General features: G+C 40.6%; 1 protein-coding gene across 1 annotated transcript in view; it reads right to left on the bottom strand.

Moving 5' to 3' along the window:
* Positions 1-19,108, bottom strand: part of EGFL6 (EGF like domain multiple 6) — a 64,008-nt gene that overhangs the window by 21,442 nt on the left and 23,458 nt on the right. Inside the window, exons 5-8 of the mRNA XM_050963999.1 lie at positions 18,498-18,617; positions 13,334-13,468; positions 11,396-11,518; positions 543-851 (exon numbers count right to left, since the gene is read on the bottom strand). Of these exons, the coding sequence (XP_050819956.1) occupies positions 543-851; positions 11,396-11,518; positions 13,334-13,468; positions 18,498-18,617 (687 nt within the window). The remainder of the gene's footprint in view (positions 1-542; positions 852-11,395; positions 11,519-13,333; positions 13,469-18,497; positions 18,618-19,108) is intronic.

The raw sequence follows: 19,108 nt of genomic DNA on the forward strand, positions 1-19,108 counted from the left end.
TAGGTCTTCTGTTACAGCTGGAGGTTCTGGACTTATTAGTTATCTCAAAAAGGAATTCCACTAGATAGCTTTGTGAAACAGCCTTCCTCATGAAATGTATCAAGAAAACAACATTTCTCCAACTCACTCTCTCATTTTCTCTCTCTCCACCGCTCCTAGCTTTTGTCTCTCTCACTGTACAGTCACCTTGTATTTAAGTTTATCTATTTCCCTTAGGCATTTTCAGAACACCCATCACTGAAGAAAGTAGATGCCAATGTGCAACTGGTGTCACTAAAGCATATTATTAATGCCACTGGTTTATGTCTCCACTAATGGATCTGTTATTAAACACCTAATTGTCTGATACCCTATAAAGGAGATTCAAAATTTTTAATCTTTAGATTATGTATCTGTTTACTTTTCCTCCTTTGCCAGTAAACACATGTAAAAGCGTATGATATATAATATTTGACTGTAATCTTGTTAATACTTATATGTACTTTTACATAAAAATCAGTGCAGATTTAGTCACGTAAATAAGAAATGATGGTAACACTTACTAAAGACATCTCCTCTAAGGCTTTGTTCATGGCCAATCTGGTTCTCAAGATCCTCTTGTTCTTCCTCCTCTACGGCATCTTCAGGATCTTTCTCCTCTTCATCATAGGTCCCTCCAATGTAAACACCATCTTCATAGTCGAAGGGTGGCAAGTGAACTTTAGAAGCTGGTGTCATGGCTGGTTCTGGGATCACATTCTTGATCTCTTCATGTTTTTTCACACTGCTCTTGTGTGCAAGAAGTTTCTTGATTGTGTCCTTGATGGCTCCAGGGATTTTTGTGACTTTCTTCACCAAATTTTCAGGGATAACTAGAACCAATAATGAAATGTCAAATATACACTTGAAGTAACTGGACCACCCCAGAACCTTAGTGCTTTTAAACCGATAATACATGTTCCACTGCAATTTTCAAAGAAACTATATGGCCACATTCACTGTTGTTATATGCAGGTGGAACATAGAGCTGAACCTGTGTACGCTAAACAGTGAACTTGGCCCATAGTACATACAACCTTTCCCCACTTTTTGATTACATTTTAGTGAAAATGTTCCAGTCTTATCTGCTGCAATTTAAAAAGCAATACTCAGTAATGATGGGTGAATGTCAAAAAGTTCAATTCAAATGGGGACCCAGAAGTTCAAGGAGCTTATCTAGATTATCATAACTTCCTGCTTTTGCAGGAGTCGCCTAGAAGTTTTACACAAATATTCTGTCTCCAGAGATATCCAGTATTTCTGCTGCCAGCTGGCCACACAATACCATAAGAACATCCAGTTTTGTGGTATTTTGAAACTTCTGCCATTGTCCAGAATCCAAAAACTACAGAAGCTGCTGGAAATGAAAAACCATGAGAGAGAGAGAGAAAGAGAAAATATTAACCAAGCTTTTTCAAACCAAACAAAGAGGGAATGGGATTGAATTCAGGGTGGTTTTGCCCTTCCCTGCTACATAGTAGAGTATAATTAAGCCAAATATCATTTATACCTAGACAGAAAAGTACAAAGAACATCACTGGTAAAATTCCTAAGGGATGCTTTAAAATTTAAGCAGCAGCCCCATTTTTCATGCAACGTTTTCCTTGGCAATGGTTTGACCTCCAAACTTACATTTATTTCTTAATTTTTGTTTTTACATTCCTCTCTCCTGTCTCCATGAACTGCAAACTATGTTGGAATTGCACAAGTGGGGGAGGGGGGGCGGGGGAGGGGAGCTTCCTCAAAAGCCCTCTGCTGCATTTCCAGGGGAAGGAGCAGCCAGGATTGCTATCACATCGATGGTGGGTTGGAAGAGAAGAGCAAATATTATCCTTTTGTGAGTGATGACACAGGTGAGGAGCAGGGTTATGGTAGAGGGGGAGATTGGGGCAAGTTTTGTGTGTTTGGGCCCGGGGGGGGGCGGGGCGGGGCGGGGAGTGGGTTGATTATGTAGAGCTGAGATTTTGTTCCAAGTGCTTTTGTTTGGCTGTTTTTCTCCCCCTATGTAGATATTGGGGATTACTTTTCTCTGCACCTAATACTAATTCATACCCTTTATGCCAACCTTGGTGATGGGGGATCTGGCTTGGATGGACTAGCTCAGGGCTGGCTTTAGGCCGATTCCCCCGAATTGGGCCCCGCACCTAAGAGGACCCCGCTATCCTGACCAGAGCACTGGGTGAAGTGCAGCAAGCCCCATGGCCCTGCTACCCTGGCCAGACCCCAGCAATCCCGTGGCCCTGCTACCCCAGCCAGAGCCCAGCAACCCTGCTACCCGCTTCCCCAGCAGAGTGCGGCAAGCCCCGTGGCCCCACTCCCCCGGCCGGAGCGCTGGCCTGAGTGCTGCAAGTCCCACAGCTCCGCTCCCCCGTCTGGAGCACGGCAAGCTCCACCACCCCCTTCCCCCGGCTGGAGAGCGGGCAAACAGCTCTAAGCACGCGGCCCCGCTCCCCCAGCCAGAGTGCGGCAATCTGAAGTGCCACCGAAGACTCTGAGCAGCGCCTGCTGAGTACAAGCCCCACAAATCGGGCCCTGCACTTGCTAAAGCCGGCCCTGGATTAGCTGACATCCCTCCGATGTAGGTGTTCACTGGGCAGAGGAGCTTTCACCTCTCTCCTTACTAAGGAAAACTTTTATACCTATTCTGAGATATAACATCTAGCGGGTGGGCCTCATCCTCTGTTATTGTTAAATGAAAGATTAGTTCTACCTAAAATACTTATATGCCCCCTATTACTGTAGCATCTGAGAGTCTTGCAAGCTTTAATGTATTTAACGTCACAACACCTCTGTGAGGTGAGGCAGTGGTATTATCCCCATTTTACAGCTGGGGAACTGAGTCACAGAAAGACAATGTCTTTTCTAACATTAGAGAGGAAGGCTAGTGGGACATGGAATTGAACTGAGGACTCCTAAATCTTAGGCTAGAGCTCTAACCACCAGGCCACCCTTCCTAGTTGATAATAAAACACTGGCCCTCCATGATGTGACAAAGGATGAAATCCTGACTTCACACATATGGCAGAGATGTGGTGGGCTGACAACACAGGACCAACTTTGGCTAACTGATACCAGATGGGTATGTGGTAGAGCATGAACTCAAGGGAATAATTAGGGAGGATGCCATGGCTCAACTGTTTACATCTGACCAAAAGCGCAGGAAAGCCACTGCCCCAAAATTACACCCGATAGTGCTTCTCCATGTGATCTGCAAGTCCCAAGAAAGACATGGGAACAAATCTGGTGATATAGATCACTCACTGATACAGCAGAAGTTCCTGTACAAGCTGAGGAAGTTCCTATTTATGGCATCAGAAGCACTGAGGGAGACAGTGCCTAAGGAGTTTTAAAATCCACACAGATAACAAGTCTTCCAAATCAGCTCAGGACTTCATGGCTGCCATGACAATCCTAGGATTATCCCATGTCATTGTATGCTCAACCCACACTGCTGACCACACTCTGAATCTGTTTGAGTTAGGAACATACATTGACATGCTTCTTCTGGTTTGAGTTCAGAGCCCCTCTCTCCTGTTGGGGTGAGGGATCTGCTTTCATGGTCTGCCCCTAGAGGTTAATGAGACCTGAGCGTTCTAGAGGAGAAGACTTTCTTGCTCAGAGAACACTCTCAGTAGCTTAGAAGAACTTTATTATAGTCTTTGACGACATTGCGGGTCATGGGGGATGAAGGGTGAAGTTTCTTTTAGGAATTTGAGGAGCAGGAAGAAATGGATATATTCCCCTTTGTGTCTGCTGCCTAGTGGTTGTATATCTGGGGAGGGGTATGCTGTTTCGAATTTATGATTTTTGAATTGCATTTTTAATTGATGGCAAGGATATCTAGAATCTGGGACAGGTTCTCTTTTCTGTGTGTTTCTTTAAATAGTAGCGACAGAAAAAAATCAGCAATTACACATAAAATAATTAAATGTGTAACATGGAGAGTAGAGGAAAAGGTAGAGAGATCACATCAGCTCCCCTTTAACACATTGCTATTAGTCGGAATTTGTCCCTTTTTCAAAAGCCCAAAAGTGGCTCCATTTCTTTTTCAATGAACTGTCCCACATAGACAAAAGCAGTTTCTCTGGGAGGTACTTAGTGATGTATTCAGGTTTTATGAGGCTGCAGCTGCAGATATAAAGCAAACCAGTGCCAGTATAAATAAATCAAAATCTCAGATGTTATTTTTCTTTCCTTTGGATAATAGTTCCAAGCTCATTTCCCATACATCTGCATGTCATGACTTTCTTAATGTGCTGCTTAGCAAGACTTCCCCCTGGAGGATGGTGCTATAAAGAACGTACTGTATAATTTAGCTGATATGGTTCGCTGAGTCTTTACTCAGAACACAGCAAGAAAAATTAACAGGAAAACCCCATTCCCAACAAATTTCCTCTCAACAATCAGTAACACAAAACTCCAGCCTTTTAATAAAGAGCCTATGGAGGTTTTCAAGTCAGGTCTGACTGCCCAGCAAACCTGAACATCTGCTTTCAGTTTCTGCTTTGAAGTCTTCCTGTTGAAATGAAAAATTCTTATAGCTCAACCTAATAACCTTTATGGTACCAGAAAACCAACTCTCCTATTTACAGAAGAAAATAAGGGCAAGGAAACCAACCTACAGATGTGATAAAAATATGAGGACAAAGGTGCATGGTCCACACACCTTTTTGGTTTGTAATAATATTATGAAAAGCTGCATATTCTCATTTTAGAATCACAGGTGAATGGAGATTGGGCTGGGGGCAGCTTTTTGGAGACATCACTAATCCTTTTTCCAATCTGATTCCTGTCTTAAAGTAACCTAAGGTGTTAAATTTAAGTCTTCTGAAGTCTGGATGTCAGCAACAGCTGGAGGGGTCCTAACCCATATTCATCTGGAAAATCCTATAGTCCCACAACATGTTCTGTAGAATCTACTGTCATCAGAGTTTGCTAACTTCCACATATGCACATCACAGGAAGGAACAGCCTGAGTCTCTATGAGAACATGGAATGCAGTGGAGAAAGCCAAAGGCCAAACTGCTTAAGACTAAGACTGAGAGGCTGGAATTTTTGAGAAAAACCCTCAATATATAATCCTATATTTATTGAACACAAACTTTCATGCATTTATCAACAACTTTGATCCATTTCTCCTGTGCCATTCTTTAAAAACCTCATATCTGGCAGTATGTAGATTAGTACCTGTCAGTCATTCTTTTATATTTTGTTTATAAATGCTCATATGAAAATGCATCAGCTTTCAAAGGTACTTTAATTCACAGAGAATTAAAACAAAAGAGCTGTGCAAGCAACAATGCCAGTGGAGGTTAAGGGCTAAAAGTGAGTTTTTTCTGTAAACACGTTCTGTGCAAGATTAGGAAACCAAGGAATTGGTGACTAATGCCCGAGTTAAGCAGGTGGAGTTGGAAAGAACACAGAACAATTGCTAGACTCCAGCTTTTTGTGTGCTGTGCTATAAAAAGAGTGATATTGTTCCTAAGAGCAAAAACAAAAAGATGGATCTGTACATTCCTTTCTCTCACACATGCCTCTGTAACCATGGCTGGGAATTGGTACATAAGAATCAACTGTTCCCAACAGAGAAGAGTGCGTGCTGTCAACTCCTATATGCTGTACATTGCTTCCTCTTTGACACCCAGCCTTACATTAGGATGATCACTTGCCAGGTTTTCTAAGAGGTTAGTTTATAAAACAAGTTTATAACTTCTGTATATAAAAGTGATAGTGTGCGCTCATGTGTGTGTATATACCTATATATCAGTTTCCTAACCTTATGGAAAATTTCTATAGAACATAGTAGGGATGCAACCAGTAGGATTCCAGAACAACAACTCTGGAAATCTATTGCATGTAGTAGAAAATGCTTTTGTTTCTACAGAATTTTGAAACTATCCTATAAATTTCAAAAATTACATAGGTTGGTTTACAAATCCTACAGAAAGACTACCACTCTTCTTTAGGAATTACTGCAAAATAGTCTGACAATGCACAAAAACTTGATATCATTTCCAAAACTCCCATTAAGACATTTCAAGAGTTGATCCAGGAGCAAGTTCATTTAATTTTTAAGATATATGCAATTTTAAGTGAAAAAAAGATGTTGACAACGTTGATGAAAAGATGGTAGAGGGATTTGGCCAAATAAACTGATCTGTATGAATGGGTCTTTTCAGTGTGTGTGTGTAGCACACAGAAAAAAAAATGTATAAATTACTGTACTGATAACTGGAGTCAGAAGCTAAGATACACAATATTTTTGCTACCAGGGAGGTGCTTTCTTGAAGGTGGTTCTAGGTAAAGGGTACATATTGCATATGTGGTTGTGTCCAGGAACTAGGCAGTTTGGGGAAGAAGTTGCTAGAGAGTTTCATTTTATGACAAAATGCCAGCATTCTAAAGATCCCTTGACCTGCCTACTTAATGCTCCAGTAAAGAACCTTCATTTTAAACAGAACTGCAAATTATTTTTTTATATTGTTAACAGCTAGACTGTTTTGGACATTAATGGAAAAATGTGACCCTTCCTCCTATGGAATTGTGATATAATAAAATATGGATTGTCCTGGTAATGGAACAGCTTTCACACACAAGAGAAGTGCCAAAATGCGGATAGGTACTTAGGAATTTGGTCACCCTCTCTTGAGTATTCAGAAGAGGGCACCCAGCCAGCATGTCGGAATCTTTAGCCAAGTTCTTTGAATATTAACCTGATCCTGAATAAATAATATAGTATGTTAATTGTAACTTTGCCTTAATAAAAAGTTTCAAAATAAATAAATTCCCATTAAAAATCTCACCACCTTGGGTAGGGAAAAAGTGAGACTTAGGTCTTGTCTACACTGGGGGACAGGGGGGAGAATCGATCTAAAATACCCAACCTCAGCTACGAGAATAGCGTAGCTGAAGTCAATGTATCTTAGATCGACTTAGAATCACTTACTTCGAGTCCTTGCGGTGCGGGATCAATGACCGCCGCTCCCCCGTTGATTTTGCTTCTGCCTCTCACCAAGCTTGAGTTCAGCAGTCGACAGGAGAGCGATCAGGGAACGATTTATCGCGTCTACACTACGCACAATAAATTGATCCCCGATAGAGCGATTGCTACCCTCTGATCCAGTGGGTAGTGTAGACCTATTCTTAGAGAAACTGCGGAATTTCCTCAATACTAGATTACGTTTGCCTAAAGCAAGCAGCAAGACTTTCAGCAGGCAATACCTGAGACAGCAAATGGATCACAATTATAGAATAAAGGATGGTAGCAGTACTGGGCTACATTTTAAACAGAATTATAAGAGTCTCACAGTGACAGGGTTAGAACAGCTTTTTAAGTTTCTGGAAATCCTGTGAGGTCAACCTATGCTTTGTTGAGGATTGGTGGGTTAGTAGGAAAACCGTGCCAGACTTAGGTTTTTCATGTTTTGAGATGAACAAAATCACCTTGAACAATGTGATATGCTAGACAGAGGGAAGACAAGGACAGTTGTGTTCACGTGCTGCTATTTAGCAACCTAACAAAGAACAACAAGACAAGAATGCAGAAGTCTCCAGCTGGGTAATATAAATAAAGTACCATTGCATGACAGAATGCTGGATGAAACTTCTAGTTTCAAAGTTAGCAGTGCCTTTTCCTTGCTTCTTTAATAACTTCATACAAAGAGTGAATTAAAAGAAGCAGTTCCTGTTTTCCCAGGAATCCATATTGCCTATGTAAAAATTTTTGGGATTCTATTATCAAATAAAAGGTTGAAACACACACATAAGTGTGTGATGGAAGAAATGTACTTAGTCAATACACAATCAGAAGTCAGGAGAAACAGAGGCCTGACAAAGGCTGTGGACAGGAATAGATGAAGGCCAGATGTGAGAATGGTTAACACCCCTTTAGGTAAAGGTAAAAGGGTTACAATTTTTGTAGGTTCTCAGAGGCAGTTCGGAAACTCACTTCAACATGCTATTCAAATCTACAAACAGAGGCAAAAGTAAGCCTGAAATACCACAGATAGTATCATGGAATCATAGACTATCAGGGTTGGAGGAGACCTCATAAGGTCATCTAGTCCAACCCCCAGCTCAAAGCAGGGCCAACCCCATCTAAATTATCCCAATCAGGGCTTTGTCATGCAGTATTTGTCAGGTATACATGCAGTATTCTGTATGACGTTCTTGGGAGTAGCCATTTTCCATTCTATATATAGATTAAAAAACACTAACCCATATCTGGATTTTACATTTATTAACCTCTGTAATTATTCAGTGATGTTAAGAGATTTAGCCACACGATTCTCATTACAAGCAATGAGAGCTACCTGGCTAACCTCTCACATAACACTTTGATTTATCACGCATTAGTAAAATCTAATGCCATTGCAATGGAAAATCATTCATAGTATCCTGTAGAAAACTGTTATCCAGACCTAGTGATTCCTCTCCCAAATATGGTATAGTTTTAGGACTAATGCAAGATACCAAGTTCCCTAAGCTACCAGGGTGAAATCCTGACTGATGAAGCCAATGGCAAAACTCCCATTGACTTCAATAAGTCCAGGATTTCAGTCCCATTGCCTTTTGAATTGGGAGCACTTAGCTGCTCAGTATAAGTCTGTATGTCTATTTTGCTGTCAACTGCTACACACGTCTCTTTTAGCACCAGTGCTAACCAGGTTTGCCCTCCCACTGAGTACCTTTTAGATTATTTTCTCTACCTAGACTTGCTTACATTTTCCCAATTAAACTCTCATTTTATTCCTTTCTGTCCATATTTCTAATTTCTCTATTTATCTGTATTATTTCTCTGTTCTCTCTGGAGTTCATACCTCCTAATTCACCATCATTTGCAAATTTTAATAATGTGCTACTTTTTTTCCTCTTCTGGATAACTAAACTTCAGTAGGTTAGGACAGAATACTAGAAACAGTGTTGTAGTGAACAGTCCTAGACTAGCAGAGAGATGGAGTAGATGGTCTAACAGGATTTTTCAGTCTCTAACACTGATGATTCTATAGGACTAGCCCTTATAGAATGTGCAATAACCACCGCATATGCTCAAAAATTCTTCCTTTGTTCTCATTCAAGTAACTTGTAAAATGTAACAGGGTGATGTATATTCATCTTTGTAATATTTTTGTGTAAGTAAAAATAACGCATGCATAGATTTGGTCAGAAAATAGGGTTCCCCTGATGAAAGATTTAAGCTTTTCCTAGAAAAATTGAAAACCTTTGAAAATTTTTGTATCAATCAAAATGAAACATTTTGACATTTCTGCATGTATTTTTGTTCTGTTTTGTTTGTGGACCCAAATAGAAACATTTTGTTTCAGTTTGGTTGACATTAGACTGTATTGTAACGCAAACTAAGTCTCCCGTGATGCTCCACAATGTCCCCTCTTGCTGAACCACTGGGGTGCATCAAGAGTGATGCAGTCTGGCTGAGGAGCCCAGCCTGTAGGGGAGAATATGGGCATGAGGCACCTGAACAACTCCTCCCATGAGAGGCTGAACTTCCAAATCTAAATTTTCAGATTTTGGTCAAAGAATTTTTGGGCTTTTTTTTTTTTTTAAAATGAAAAGTCAATATTTTCCACAGAACATAGATACTTCTCACGAAAAATTTAATTCAGTCAAAAATCCAATTTTCCATGAAAATATAATTTCAATGGAAAATTTTCAACTAGCCATATTTATGCTAAAGTATCAATTTCACTTTTGTCTTGTATTTAAAGTACTATAAAGGTGCCCAGTGCTACCATGATAGGTACTAGGGACCATTAAAAGTGTATGGAAAACTCCCCTCTAGGGTTGCCACATCTTGCGTTTCACAGGATTGTCCCAGTTTTGAGCAAGCTGGTTGTCAATGTATTTGCACTGCATTTTGATGTTGCATCATCATAATCCCAAAGGACAAACTTGTAAAACTGTCAACTCAAAGTAGAATTCAGTATATTTTGCTACAAGTTCTGGCAGTATACTTTTTTTCTCTCTCACACACACTCACTCTTTTGGCATGTCAGAGTCATGCTCTTAAACCGAACTATGTACAAAATCTGACCAAAATTACATATTTTTGCTTGATCCTGGATAAATCAGTTTGTTGTGCTCCAAATTTCTGAATCTTTAGCTGCCATGCAAGTCAGATTTACCTGATGGAAAGGTATGTCAAACAGTGGTGACAAAGCAGGGATAATATTAACGCTGTAATCTTAACACTCTTTCAGTGTTGACTACATTCTTGTCATTGGCAACTTTGAAGGTGTAGTTAGTATATAGTGTTCACTGAACTTGAAAACTGTTCTCCATGGCCATATATCTTTGCACTAGCATTAAAGACAATGGGCCAAATTCAGCCCTGAAATAGTAGTGTGCTTATTGACTTCAGTCATGTTGGGTCTGAATTGAGCCTTATAGATTCAGTATTGATGCAAAAAAAGGATTCTTTTTAAATTGTACAGCATCTAGAACATGATGAGTGCTAGTCAGCTTTTTAAGGCATCATTGCAAGGTTTGAGATACCACAGTATCCGGAATAAGAACCTGTATAGAATATAACATCACAGCACATTTTGGCGGTGCTAGTGTAATATAAATAAATAATAGAATTACATAGAATCATAGAAATGTAGGGCTAGAAGGGACTTTGAGAGGTCCAGCTGAGAGAGGTCCATACCCAATTACCTAAAGTTTAAAAGGATTAATGGAGCAGGACCCATGGAAAGGGCTACTGTGACATACAAAGTAGATAAGAGATTATCAGAATATTTTCACAATATTCTTCCTCTGATGAATGGCAACATTTTCATATTTCCCCTGAGGAAGATTTATTGAATTAAGTTGTAGGAGAAATCTTCCCCAGAAAATAATATAGTGCACTTAAATAGGTTGCTCTTGTCTTTATGTTTAATTTTTTCTTTTTTGGAGGGTCATTTTCATTTAGGAGTTGGCATACACATCTCTGTGGACAGAGAAGACATAAGACAAAACTATAAACAAAAACATTTTAGCATGAAAAGCAAGCCCTGTTCCCTCCACACCCATTTTACCTGAGCTTATTTGCAACTCTTCTAGAAAGGTCTGAATAATTCAAGAGGCCAAGCCTTTGAGGAAAAACTGCAGCAGATTTCTTTAGAGAGAGAAGATAGATAAGACCACATTCTGCTCACCATTACACCAGTGAGATTCCACTGGTTTAACAGAACATAATTTGGTCAAAAGAATACTTCTATTATATATGCAATAAGAGATTACTCTTATAATAGGTGTGTGACTTCAGTGGAAGTTTTGTCTGGCTAAGGAATAAAGGACTGGGTTCTAATAATCATCCCGTAGTTACCTGAGAAGAGTAAAAGCAATGCACCTCCAGGGATCAGCAGTTACTTACCAGAACATTCAAATCCACTACCTCTGTAGCCCTGTTTACATTTGCACTTGAAGGATCCCTGAGTATTGAGGCACCCTGCATGGACGTTACACTTGTGTGTACTTGCAGCACATTCATTTATATCTAGAAAAAGGATACTTCAGTGAAAATATCATTCAGTCATCTGTTTTCAGACAATTTAAGCACCAGCATCAGAACAAGAATGTCCTGAACCCACCACTAACAGAAGAATCTGCTCTGGGTATGGACTCTTGCTTCTTTCTCAAGAACACAACTTTTGGCCTCAATTTCTGAGCATGACTTTTAATAATTTTAGGGCCTGGTCCTGGTCCTAGTGAAGTCAATGGAAGTTTTGCTTATAACTTCAATGAGAGCAGGATTGGGCCCTGAGACTGTAAATGTTGCTCTCCTAACAAAATACAAAGGGCCCATGAAAATAACCATGACTGTGATGAAATGCAGTCATTTTGGCCCTAGTTCTGCCCTCCTTGCCTGGAATAGCACCTCACTCCAAGAACAATCCATTGCAAGTCAGGGTGGCAGAACTGTGCCTGTAGATTGTAAGATCCCTAAGACAGGGAGTTCTTGTATTTGTCTGAGAAGTGCCAGGCACGTACAGGATGCTGTTGGAAAAATAACTGATATATTCAGTAAACCATTATGTTAAATTGACATCAGAACATTTTAAACAGTGGCAGTAACTGATCTAATTGTTTTGTTCCATTTGATTTTGCTACTGAACGGCACAAGAGCTTTTCTGGTTTCTCCCACATGAGGGAGCTAAGTTCTTACAAAGTTAAAATTTTGCACCCATTCATGTGTTACCCACCCATGAGTCATACCTGGCAGGTCAAAGGTACAGATGCAAAGCATGGCTCAGCGTGGACAAACACGTAACAGAGAACTCTGCATCAAACTGCTGATGTATTTGTCAAGAAGATTCAGACCTGCAAGCTTTAGGCCAAGTCTCACCATTTTGTCTATGCACATACATACATACATAAGGAGATGGGGGGGAAGGATATCATTTTCAGTTTTAAGGCTTCTGGGATTTTAGTACAACAAGAAACCAAGACTTCACTCCAAAATCTGCCTTAAAAAAAACTCTCAAAAAAACAAGAGGACATTAGTTCTCTTTTGTATGCGTGCAGTGTAATTCCAATTCTCCCAGGCCCTTACGACTGTATCATTAAAGCAACATTTTTCAATGCCTGCCACATCAACTACAAAATTGGTCTTCTTACGCAATATGTGAGGCCTCTAGTTAATGGACTGCAACAGGGGACTAGGGAGGTTTGACATTTGTTTTTGCATCTGTGTATGTTAAGATGACTTAAGAGTATTTTCATCTGTATTTGTCTCTGCATCTGAAAGATCAGAGATGTAACACAGTTCTTCAAAGTAATTAAAACCTGCTTTTTCCAGCCAGTTATTTTTTCTTATTTGAGCGGGACAAACAAACATCTCTTTCCATTGTGTTACAACTTAATGAAAGGATAGGAACACCTCACTATGCTGATCAGGGCCAAAAACACTTAATTTACCCCTTTTGGTTTTAATCAAATAAGTGACCTTTCAATTAGCAGCCTTAAATCAAAACTGAGTGTTCCCTTGTTGCAGACTTGATTACAAATAAATGTACATCTTGTGTGAAATTTCCTAGAGTGGTCTTGGCAAGAGAAGGCAATATAAATTGCAGTTGCCTTTGTAAATTTTCATTGATATCATTATATATAGTTTTTCAGTCACCAGGCTGCAGAGATTAGTCAATGTCCCAAGGAGGGTTCTAACTGATATTTTACATCTGGTTCTGAGCTGCACTCTCAAGCAGAAGCCAATATTCATGCTTAAAGCAAAATCCACTGATCACCATGCAATAACATGAAAGATACATTGAGGAAAAGGAAGAGACAAACCAACTTAGTGCCTAAATCTTACCTACACAGTCATAATGGCCTCTAACATATTTCAGTTCATAACCAATCTGACACTTGCAATAGTAGCTTCCAAATGTGTTGACACATCTGCGGTTATAAGAGCAAATAGCTTTGCCAGTAGAGCACTCGTCAATATCTAGGGCAAGGAAAATGGAAATTGGTAAGATTAAGCAGAAGCAAATGCAGTGCTAGTTGTCACTTGCAAGGTGTGCTTTGGTCATAGCTGTCACTGGAACCACACATTTCAAAATGTCCATGTTATAAAACATGTCTTGTGATTTTTATATTTGTGGACTGTTTTGCATATGATTTGGTGATATGATGGTAACAGTAAAGCCAAGTTCACTCAAAACCTTGAGTGCTGCCAACTTAAAAATTAGGTTGTGTGAAAGGCTGGGAGACAGCAGGAACCATTAAAGGTAATGGTTTGTCATATGGTCATGGAATATGCGTGGGGGAGGGGAGTACTTCACAGATTGTGATTTCTCTTGCGGGGGGCAGTTGGGAGGAAACAGCAGAGGACTCTTAAGATAAAGCTTTTTGCAGAGGTGGGAAAGCATCAGTAAACAAAAACAGCAGTTTTCTTTCCTGATTTCCTGTACTGCTGCTTGCAGGGGTAAATCCTTTGGCTCTGGCAGAAAAGCATGAAATTATAGGTAGAACTCAGGCTGGAAGTCGTGAGTCCCAGGGGGCATCAGACAGCTGTCAGGAGCATGAGACCACCCTGCCCTTCCTGATAAATGGGAAAGGGGTCCTGGTATGGAAAATGCCTGAGAACCACTGTTTGAAAGGTTCTTCAATGATCTGGAGTGGCTATACATTAAATTGGTTTTAATTTTTCTCATTGCAAAATGAAGTAACATTTTCAATAAAATAATGCAACTGGTGACATATGGCATTTAAAAATTGATGGTATTTGCCTTCTCTCCCCCTCCAGCAACCCCACATGACCAAACTGTGACATTAGATAGAATTTGCCATGACAAACCACTATCTTTAACTACAGTAACTCCTCGCTTAACATTGTAGTTATGCTCCTGAAAAATGCAACTTTAAGAGAAACAATGTTAAGTGAATCCAATTTCCCTATAAGAATTAATGTAAATGGGGAGGTTAGATTCCAGGGAAAAATTTTTCACCAGACAAAAGACATTTTTTACACACACACACTATAAGTTTTAAACAAACAATTTAATACTGTACACAGCAATGATGATTGTGAAGCTAGGTTGAGGTGGTGGAGTCAGAGGGTGGGATATTTCCCAGGAAATGCCTTACTGCTAAATGCTGAACTAGCACTTGGCCGATCCCTCAAGTGTTAAAACATTATTGTTAATGTAGCCTCACACTCTACAAAGCAGCACGAATGGAGAGAGGAGACACAGCATGGTAGAGAGAGAGACACACAGAGACACATTACCCCTATAAGTATGCTGACCCCCCCTCTAAGTACATTACCTTTCAAAGTAGGTCAGCAAGTTGAGATAGCAGCTTCTGCCAGCAAGCTCCCTCCATCCTGAACTCTGTTGTTTCCCCTCCCCTGCTCTATGGAGATGGGATACAGGAGCAGGGGGAGGGGGACACCCTGACATTACCCCTCCCTTCCCTCCTCCCCCCGCACAGCAAGCAGAGGCTCTGGGGAGCAGCTCCAAGGCAGAGGGCAGGAGCAGCACATGGCAGTGGAGGGAGGGACACCTGAACTGCCGGCAATTGATAGCCTGCTGGGTGGCTGCCACACAGGGAACTTAGGGCAGCTGATGGGGGGGGGTTGCTAGCCCACCCTGGTTCCAAGCCCCCACTAGCTAGCTCCAACAGGTTGCTCTTTCTGCAAGCAGTGGACAAAGCAGGAGGCTGCCAAACAACATTATAAGGGAGCATTGTGCAACTTTAAACAAGCATGTTCTCTAAGTGATCAGCAATGTAACAACGAAACAAGGCTAGTCAGGACAACGTTAAGTGAGGCATTACTGTATTATTATTACTTATGTAGCATTATGAAATGGTATATTAAATGTATCTGACACCACAGTCCAATGTCCAAACCTGATGGTGTAGGCCAGGGATCGTCAACCTTTAGCAGGCATCCATCAGGGAAATACGCTGATGGGTCGGGACGGTTTGTTTACCTGCAGCATCCACAGGTTCAGCCGATTGCAGCTCCCACTGACCGCTGTTTGCTGTTCCCTTGGCCTGCGCCGCTTCCTATGGCCCCCATTGGCCTGGAACGGCGAACCTTACATTAAACTAAACATTTCCTGTTGGGCTGCTTGTCTATTGTAAGTACTTACATGATCCCTACTACATTGATATTGGAGTCCTACACAATATTTAATGTATTTATCCTCACAATACTCCTGTGAGGTTGGAAGTACTTTTATCCTCATTTCACAGATGGGAAACTGAGTCAGAGAGCAACCAAACGACTTGCCCAAGGTCACACAGGAGGTCTGTGACAGAGAAAGGAATTGAATACAGATCTCTCAAGTCCCAGGCTAATACCCTAACCACTGGACCATCCTTCCTTTTCCTCATGTTTACGCCATTTCTTTTGGAGCATTAGCATTTATCTAAACTCTTGTTTAGCGTTTTAAGGTGTCTGCTGAATGTACCGAGGTACTTCATAAGCTAAACAAACATATGAAACAATCATAATGGATGTATGAATAGCTAAAAGAAAGATTTAGGAGAAGCTCTAGACTTGTCTGTTGTATTTAAACACATGCTTCCTGACTGTCTGCCTTCAAATAGCTCTTACATAATTCAAACAAATGTTAATAATAAAACTACAATGGGAGGCTGGTTAGGGAATCCTGCTGATTCACCTCAAAACAGGACATTTCCAATCACATTCATTTCATTTTCAAGGAAAGAAACACTGTTCCCATCATGGCATGTTTATGGTTTGGAAGCTGAGCCAAATGTTCATATGGGTTCACTCTATAGCTCATAGAGTGATAAAACACTCAGGTCATATGAAATTTGTGTATGGTGTGCTGTTGCAGCTATGCGTCAAAAGGACAACTCCTATGGTAACTGTCTCTCCTTAGAAAAAGTGTGTCTAGGTTGATGTGCTTAATTGATCTGTTGCTTGAAAGACTATGCATGTTTTTTTGCATAGTTACAATTCATTTCCTGTATGTTTGACATGTCAAACCTCTCTAAGATTCTGTAGAGTGCATTCCTATAAAATGCATTTCTCAGAAACATCTGAAATTGAATAACTACTGTATTCCTCTGCTCCTATCAGATATTGCCTGTACAGCTGTTCTTTATAATGTGAATCCCAACTCAAACCATTTGTAGTATGATTAGATACCATTGTGATAGGCACTGTGTACGTGCATGAAATCATCATCATCTCTACGTCAGAGACATTTTCACAAGTAATACTGTAAGTGCAAGAGGAGGTATTTCTACTGTACCTTTGGGTGAACCACAGAAAATACAGCTTTCTTAGTTATGAGTAGAGCTATGTGAAGTTTTTTTTTTAAATGAAAAGTTTATTCGACAAAATGTGCAGTTGTGGTCAACCTGAAACTATATGGAAAATGTCACACAAATAATTTCAGCCATTCAGAAAATGGCCAGAGAAGGAGAAGAAAGAGGAGATGGTGCTGTTGCTCATGTCTCTTCCCCACCCTTCATAATCTTTAGCCCAGTGGCTAGGGCACTCAGCTGGGATGTTGGGGCCCCACGTTTGAATCCCTGCCCTGCAACAAAACCAAGATAGATTCTTTCAATTCACCTCAAATTCAAAAATAATTCAGATTCAGTTTGACCTGAATTACATTTTTTTTTTCAGTGTTTTGGAACTACTACCAAACTGCGGGGGGGAGGGGGGAATCAATTATTGCCCAGCTCTAGTTAAGAGTTTCAATTGTCTGAAGTTGCCTGACTGGAATGGAGATTACACAAACTCTCTGCGCATTTTTGAGAGATACAGAACTAGTCCTGAAATGCCGAAATTGCAAAATTTGCAGATGACTGGTGCACCGAAATCTTTTGTGGAAGTTTGCAAATGAACTTGTGTGCCTAATGATTTTTGTTGTGTGAAATGAATACGTACAGTGTTCTGAAAATAAGTTTATCTGATAGTCTCAAGCCAGTGGCACAGACAAACCTGAAGGAGGAGTTCTTTTGCCCTCCCTTTAAGAGGACATAAGTATGAAGTTTAAGATTTCTGCTGTGTATCTAGTGCATGCTGTTGACTATGTTCCCTCTTAAAATGAAATAAGTATCCTTGGGGTTACCTTAAATGAAATAAAATGACCTTTGAATGTACAGATAACCTAACTGAAACCAGTGGTGATCTTCAGATAGAAACAAAGTGGAAGCCTTGCAGTCAGCTCTATATATGCTATACAACTAGCAGTGGGCCACCAGGTCTCAACTGTGGGGTCAACTGCGGCTTTGCCATGAGCCCCAAGCAAGGGGCTGTGGATTGTTGGGAAGGAGATTCCTATTTTACCTCTGCACGGTTGGTCATTTGTCAGTGATGAGACTGACCTTTGGATCTTAAGCACACTACTATTCTTTCCTATGTTCTGAAAATAGGAGAGATAATTTCTTTGTCACTGAAGGGTATGGTTGTGTTTATTTTAAATAAAATGTGGTTTACAGGGTGCTTATGCATAGGGAAGCATGCTGTGGCTCACCGGCCTAGCAACATTCTGGAGAAGGCCACAGGGAGGGGTGTGAGCTCGGCATGTGGACTGGAGCACTATGAGCATGTGATAAACAAACCCATATATGGGTTTGTTTAACTCTGATTGGTTAAGGTTCATGTTATGTAAGTTGTTATATAACTTGTTATATAAGCACCATGTGCTATAAAGTAGCGAGGGGAGGGGCTCCTTGCTGGAGGGACTCTGCCTGATTCTTTGTACCAGGGGTCTCTCTGTGCACATGTTGAATAAAGCTTTATTGAATTGAATCGCATTGGATCGAAGTCCCATGATTTCTACCCAGCATCAGACTCACTGGGAACCACCAAATCCCAACAGTCACACACTGAAAACAAGAGGCCCTAACCTTGAGCCTGCAGGGAGGAGTCAGTAGTCCAATACCAGCTGCCATACAGAGTTTTTTAAGATTCAGGACTTCATTCTGAATGGATTATGCAGAAAAAATTGGAGTAGGGGAAAAAAAAATCATACCACACATACCTATACATGTCCTTCCATTTGGTCCCAACTGAAGTCCAGTTGATGGACACAAACACCGTACCTCCTCTTTGATTTCTTCACATCCATACTGGCAGTTCACCATAGCACATGTCCTGGAATCTGAAGACAAAACACACCCTTGTTGGAATCTAGACTGGAACAAGACCAGCCCTTTTCCTAAACTAGCTCTGCATTCAGCTGAACAGAATAATCTCATTCATTGTTCTCAGCATCTGCTAATCGCATTGTTTAGTCACTAAAAAATAATACTCAATGGGTATGTCTGCACAGGAAAAAAACCCACTGTGGTGAGTCTCAAAGCCTGGGTCAAGTGACTCAGGTTTGCAGGGCTCCCACTGCGGGGTTAAAAATTGCGCTGTAGATGTTCCAGCTCAAAAGGTTTCAAAGCCTGGGTTCAAGCCCAACCCTAAATGTCTACACTGTTCATTTTAGCCCCACAAGCCCAAGTCACTTGATCTGAGCTCTGAGGCCTTTTTTTCCCCTCTGTAAATGTACCCAGTAGGTAAAAGAGTTACCTTGATGTCTTCCATAAGAATATAACCACGTTTTTCCTTCCTTCTTGTTTTCTTGTATTCCTCCTTTCCTGCCCC

The sequence above is a fragment of the Gopherus flavomarginatus genome, chromosome 1, assembly GCF_025201925.1.
Source record: "Gopherus flavomarginatus isolate rGopFla2 chromosome 1, rGopFla2.mat.asm, whole genome shotgun sequence".
NCBI lineage: Eukaryota > Metazoa > Chordata > Testudines > Testudinidae > Gopherus > Gopherus flavomarginatus.